The following is a 6,000-nucleotide window of genomic DNA, read 5'->3' on the forward strand; positions in this document are numbered from 1 at the left end:
AAGGGATTCTGTCACCATTATAGAAAAACGTCACTTCAAATTTTGCACATCAACTCTTAGCTAAGAGACCTGTCATCATTTATACGAGTCTTTTGGTTTATGCTGCTGCTCTTGGCGATGTAACCTAGCCATAGCCCACAGGAGAGCTGGGGACGTGTTTAAGTTACAACACGCAGGTGTGTGCCAGTTATTTATCAGGTCAAGATAAACTCCTCATGCAACCAGCTAGAACGGGATGGCTCAAACTCTGTTTTGGTGGAGGCATATTCCCTACTGTATATGTTTTTACTGACACACAGAGAGACGTATCTCGCTGAGGCTTGTTTTCAAAACGCTGCTATATCTACAGCTAATAAATCATTATGGGTAGTTATATTCAGGTTATTCAAAAATCAAACAAGCTAGTAGCAAGAGGGAATGCAGTCAAAAGAATTCAGTTGCATAGCCGGACAGGACACACTCAAAAGTGCAAAAGCTGCAGAAACCTTCGGTAACTCTTCATAAAAAAAGAGAAAGGACATAGTGGTAATAATGAGTATCGAAGCGAATACTCATTTAACTCAAGAATTTGATTAAAGCAGTTCAGACCCTTTTTATATTACATGAGATTAGCTCAGGATGGTTCAAAATACCCACCAAAAATATTCGCTGGGAGGGCCTGCCCCCACCTGATCCTCGGCAGTAAAACAGATCTGCAAATCCGCAGCACGGTTCCTGCTTTGCACTGATTTGCTTATCAAAGGTGCAGACCTGAAGTAAGAAAGGTGAATTTACGTCCCAGCTTGTGGCACCACACACCTCCCCAGCCGGAGCAGCCTTACGCTGCGCAGCGCTGCAAGTCGAGGGAAAGCACCCCGGGAGCTGCGCTGCCACGACCCAAATCATCAAAACTGGTGTGAGAAATACAGCTGCAGCTTCGTCGCTGTAGAGGAGGTGTTAGTAATGAAGGAAAAAAAAAAAAATGCAGCCGCAGCACAGTCGCTGTTCAGTGACGATGTGGGAAAACGTCGCTAATTGAAAATGGGCAATTAAGTGGCGAGGCGCGCACTGCCACGGAGCAGGGAGAGGAGATGGGAGGAAAAGAGGAGCTGCACGAGGAACCGTGCGTGTCCCGAACGACCCCGGGGACACGAGGGAAGAGGCTGAGCCGTAATGTGGGCAGACAGGGCAGCACAGGTTGTGTTTGTACCAGGGATTCTAGGTCACGTCCCCAACCCCACAGCGTCAGGTCCTTGCAGTCTCCTAAAAGTCACATAGCTGGCCTCGTCCCCGTCTGTTATTTGGTCAAACCAAAGCCTGAGCTACACCCTGATGTAAATAACAACAAGAATAAAACCAAGGTGTAACTTCTCTGATGTCACTTAAAGACACACTAAAGTAGTGGATTAGCTCTACTTCACTAGAAATGAAGTTCATCCGCTCTCCAAAGCAACGTCGACAATCCTTAACTTCAAAATCAGAAACGAGTGACTTCATTGCCCCACTGGCTGTCTCTAGACCCAGTAACGTGACAATATTCTCTCCCAGCCTTTCCTTCTCGGTTGTGGCAGCGAGTCCGTGTGCATTCATGCACATGTCTCCCGTGTCCATTTGGGCACGAGTTTAGTCAGGAGATTTCCCGGCTCACTGAAGTCCTCAGGGATGTGCCACGGAAGTCTTCAGACTCCAAAGATAAGCTGAGTGCAGTTGGACTTAAACACCAACACGCAATGAGCTTCTGCTACCAAACTTCCCCCCAAAAATTTAAAGATCTTGATAGGAACAAATACGTCCTTAGGCACGCTTGTAGGTTAAGATTAACTTCAGGAATGATTTTGTAAGGTTTTTACCAACACCAGATGCTAGATGAGGTCTCATTCGTGTATCCAAAATACTAACTCCTGTTCTAACCTGTCCACCAGCCACCAATGGATCGTCCATATGGGACATAAGAGCTATGGCTAATAGTAACTGGGCAAACATCACCTGGAGCCACAATTACTCTGCAGGAACTGACTTTGTGGTTAAGTATATCACCAGTAAGCATCAGATCGCGTGGGGACTCTAGAGGGTGGTGCTGCCATTAGAGATCCTGCCAGCTCCCACGGTTGCAACCGATTACTCGGTCTTAATTACTGCGTGTGGAATGATGCTCGATGGCCACGTGGAGGATGGGAGAGGAAAAGGCAGGTCACGGTCATGGCTGTTTGGAGTGCACCAGAGCTAATCCTGGTGACTGATTCCCAAGTGATTCCCCCTCCTTGCACCGACTGCCGCGAGGTGTTTATGGAACAGAGATGAGCAAGGCTGTTCGTGGAGCTGGGCTGTATGTGGTCACAATGTAAAGAGCCTTAAAAACAGATATATATATATATATATATATATATACATGAAGGGGACAAAACTTTAAGGGAAAACAATCTACATAATTTGGAGAGTAGTTTTACGCCCTTTGAAGACGGGCTTCTTGAACCTGGAGTTGGCAGAATCATCTATGATCCCAAACCGTCGTATCGGATACCGTTGTCTCTTAAATTTGTAAGGCTACGTACTTAGTCTGGAAGGTCAAAGCCGCTATCTCTGGTTTTAGTACTTGTTTAGAAGGATGTTTACATGTTGGTTGTTGGGGTTTTTCTTTTCTGTAGATAGGCAGTGATGAGTACTGCTTATCTCTGACTTTATTTCCCAGCCATTTCAGCCCTCACATCACCTGGTACGCCAGTCTTAACTCGGCATTTTAAATAAGTCAACTAGGCCTAACCATTGACAGCAAACCACCTTTGGTCATTTACAACATCACTTAAGAGATGATTTTGATTTCTCCTTGAAACAATTGCTAATGTGCAGCCAGTGCCTGGTCTCGCTCCGCAGCCTGCAGGGCTTCAGTAGGCAGCGTGGGCTGGGCTAGGCTCAGCCTTCCCCCTTTTTAAGCAGTTTCCATAATTCCAGACACACATCAGCTTTCCAAGCCCTAAATGCCAAGTATCCCAGCTCCCAAACCACCCGCTGCCAGCCCTGGATCCTCCCCATCACCGGGAAGCACAAAGAGCAGGTGATGCTTTTCCAGAGCCCACGGGCTGAGTTTGTGCTCAGGCTGGGCTGCAGCAGCAGCAACACCTTGGCTCAGCCTAATCAGGGTCTGGCCGAGAGAGAGGAAATCTTGGAGATTTCAGCCCTTCCCGAGCAGCCGTGGCTCTCCTCCCTTTCTGGTGGCCTTTGAAGCAAGCAGCATGCTTTTGGCCTCAAAGCCACATTTCCCCTTCCCCGCAGCATTGCTGAACTGGGAGGCGCGCACCTCCAGAGCCACAAATCAAAGCCCCACTGCAGGTTTTCTTAGAATTCAGTGGTTTGATGCTCAGTATTAAGCTCAGCAGCAAATGATTCCTGGCCCAAGTGCAAAGAACGGGTCGTCCTTAGACAGAGCCTGGCAGCAACCAGCCGAAGGGCTGAACTCGCACCCCGAAAGCAGCAACCTGCCAGCTGGGGTGAGCAGCCCCGCAGCGTGTTTAATGCAACGTCCAGCTCATTCAAAGCCTCCTTAACCTACCAGCAAAACTCCCCAAAGCTCAAGAACTGGCTCCTTTGCTGAGCCGTGTAGCGCCTTCACCCAGCCGAGCGGGACCAGGCAAATTTCAGGCTTTTTGTGGTAAATACCCAACTATCCAGACCTGAGGCTGGGCAGATAAAGGACCTATCGGGTCTTAAAAACAGGGAGAAAACTGAATAGCTCTCAGTATTCTTTCCAGTACGGCAAGCAGGGATGCAGCAAAACCCACACCATATCCCTGCGTCACCAATTTTCTTCTATTCTCAGCGAGTAATAATCACAAAGCCGTTATTAGCTCCTTGACCATCAAGCTGTATTATTTCTGCTCAGCAGCTGGGGATAGCGTAGTGCACTGCCTGCAGTGTCAACACGGTAATCTCTGGGAGCCTCCCGCGGCTGGGTTTGATGTGCGGTTTCTGTTTCTCAGGTAACAAGACAGAGAAATCTATCCCTGTTAAAGCTCAGACCCCTTCCTCTGTGCAGCTGGCGAATCTGACGCCGGGAATGATGTACAAGCTGTGGGTGTTCCCCATATGGTCTAGCCCCAGCGAACACTCGTACATAACCTTTACCACCAGCTCAGGTGAGACGGGTGCAGCCCCGCCGCGGGGTGTGTTTCCGAGGCATGTCCCATCCATCACCGCCGACGTCATTCGCGTGGTGGCGGGAGGTGGTTTGACCATGACTGCATGGAACAACCCTCATCCACCACCCCCGACAGCCCCCCCTCCCCATCCCTGCCTTTTATTATAAAGCCGCCCCCAGCATCGCCAGGAGGTTGCGCAAGCGAGAGGAGAGCCCCAGGAGGGATGGGGGATCCCTTGGAAGGAAAAGGTCTTTAAGGAGGGGGGAGAACACGCTCACGTTGTCACACAGCTCTGCCTGGAGCCCCACCACCGTGCGGTTCGCATTTCCACCTGCGCGTTGCTACTCGTGGTCTGGCCCCAGGTTACGGCAGAGGGGCAGGAGGGGAGGTACTGGTGACGGGGTGCAGGAGAGGGGCAGGATGGGGAAGGCAGCGTTTGCAGAAGACCTTGCTCCGAGTCACACGTGGCATATGCCGAGGGTTTCCCACCCTCCAGGTACGTTTCCTCTGGCAACTTCGCATTTAATTGCAGAAGCAATTTTCCAGGCTTAGCACCCGAGTGGTTTTTTTACAGCTTTCTAATGATGGGCTTCCTACTCTGCCCACCAAATGCCAGAGAAATACCCTTGTTGACTTCCACAGGCACTGAAGCGGGCTTTACGCATTTATAAAACTTCACCGTTCACGCTCAATGAGTTTCAGTAAATCAAACCAGCTGTAACTTCCTTTGTATTCACCCGGGGGTTTTGCCGTAGGAATCTGTGCACGACGCCTGTCAAAGCGCGGGTCTAAACACTTCGCTGAAAAACCAAGGAGAAAGCAACAGTGGAGCAGCCCACACTGACAGATGTAGTAGGGAGAGGCTGTTGATTTTCAAAGAACTAAAATGATTTTGCTCAGATGCAGCCCTGGAGAGGAAAAGCTCAAGCACTTACCACTTGTCTTTTTGCTGAAAAGGGCAAAAGGAAAAATGTAACTCGCAGCAAGGGAGCGTGGCAGGGGGAGGTGGGGGGGCAGCAGCTCTCCCCACCCCCCCTGTACACATCTTATTTGGTGTCCAAAATATTTGGCAAGCTGTAACACCGCTGAGTAATTCTCTGACGTGCTAAGATGACACAGGGACAGATGGCAACTGCTGGTATTTCTGCATGTCTGATGCTGCCCAACGCAGAGAAATAACCAGCAAGCGCTGACCTTGGCTCTGTCCTGCCTCTGCCCCGCCTCAAACTGCTCCGTCACCCTGGGATGCGGCCGCATCCACGGCGCAGAACACGCTTGGCTTTGCAGAGCGCCGTGTTTTCAAAACGGATTGATTTTTTATTTTATTTTATTTTTTCCACCGGGGTTTTTCCCCGCTGCTGCGTGGCGCGGCCGCCTCGCCTCGGGAGTTTTCACCGCTTTGCTTTGGCAGGACTTGGCTCGCAGACGAGTGTCTGCAGGTTTCAAGTCTCTGAGCTCCCAGCCTGTTCCTACATTGCAGAGGTTGATTCTGACTCCAGACAATGAGAGACCTGATTTTTCAGACTCTCTCCAGGACAGCTCCAGCTGCAATGGTGCATCCCCAGTTTTGTTTCTGCTTCTGGACCCTCCCCTCACTCAGAAATCACCACCAGCTCGACTGCCCCCACCCATACCCCGCAACGTGTCTTTCGGGAGAACTATTTCCCAATCTGGACCCGTCTCTATTCTTTCCTCACCTGCTTTTCACCCACTTTGGGATCTGGGGGGAGAGGGGACAGTCCCCTGCACAACAGACAGCAAGGGGCAGGGAATCGTTAGAGAGAGGAACAGAAAAAAAAACCAAACAACAAACAAAACCCCAAAGCACAATATCCTTGGCTGATTGATGCTGGTAGTCTTGGCGTATCTATTTTCTGTAATTGAGGGG

The 6,000-nt window shown here is 50.0% G+C and overlaps 1 protein-coding gene across 30 annotated transcripts in view; it reads left to right on the plus strand.

Moving 5' to 3' along the window:
- Nucleotides 1-6,000, plus strand: part of NFASC (neurofascin) — a 95,246-nt gene that overhangs the window by 75,123 nt on the left and 14,123 nt on the right. For 15 of the 30 annotated variants that reach the window (XM_026864297.1, XM_026864296.1, XM_026864305.1 and 12 more), the window contains 2 exons: nucleotides 1,902-2,018; nucleotides 3,954-4,109. The exons of 14 other annotated variants lie outside the window; for them this stretch is intronic. In XM_026864297.1, coding sequence (XP_026720098.1) covers nucleotides 1,902-2,018; nucleotides 3,954-4,109 — 273 coding nt within the window. The remainder of the gene's footprint in view (nucleotides 1-1,901; nucleotides 2,019-3,953; nucleotides 4,110-6,000) is intronic. One more of the 30 variants, XR_003399988.1, reaches the window with a different exon arrangement.

The sequence above is a fragment of the Athene cunicularia genome, assembly GCF_003259725.1.
Source record: "Athene cunicularia isolate RWA chromosome 26 unlocalized genomic scaffold, athCun1 chr26_part1, whole genome shotgun sequence".
Taxonomy (NCBI): domain Eukaryota; kingdom Metazoa; phylum Chordata; class Aves; order Strigiformes; family Strigidae; genus Athene; species Athene cunicularia.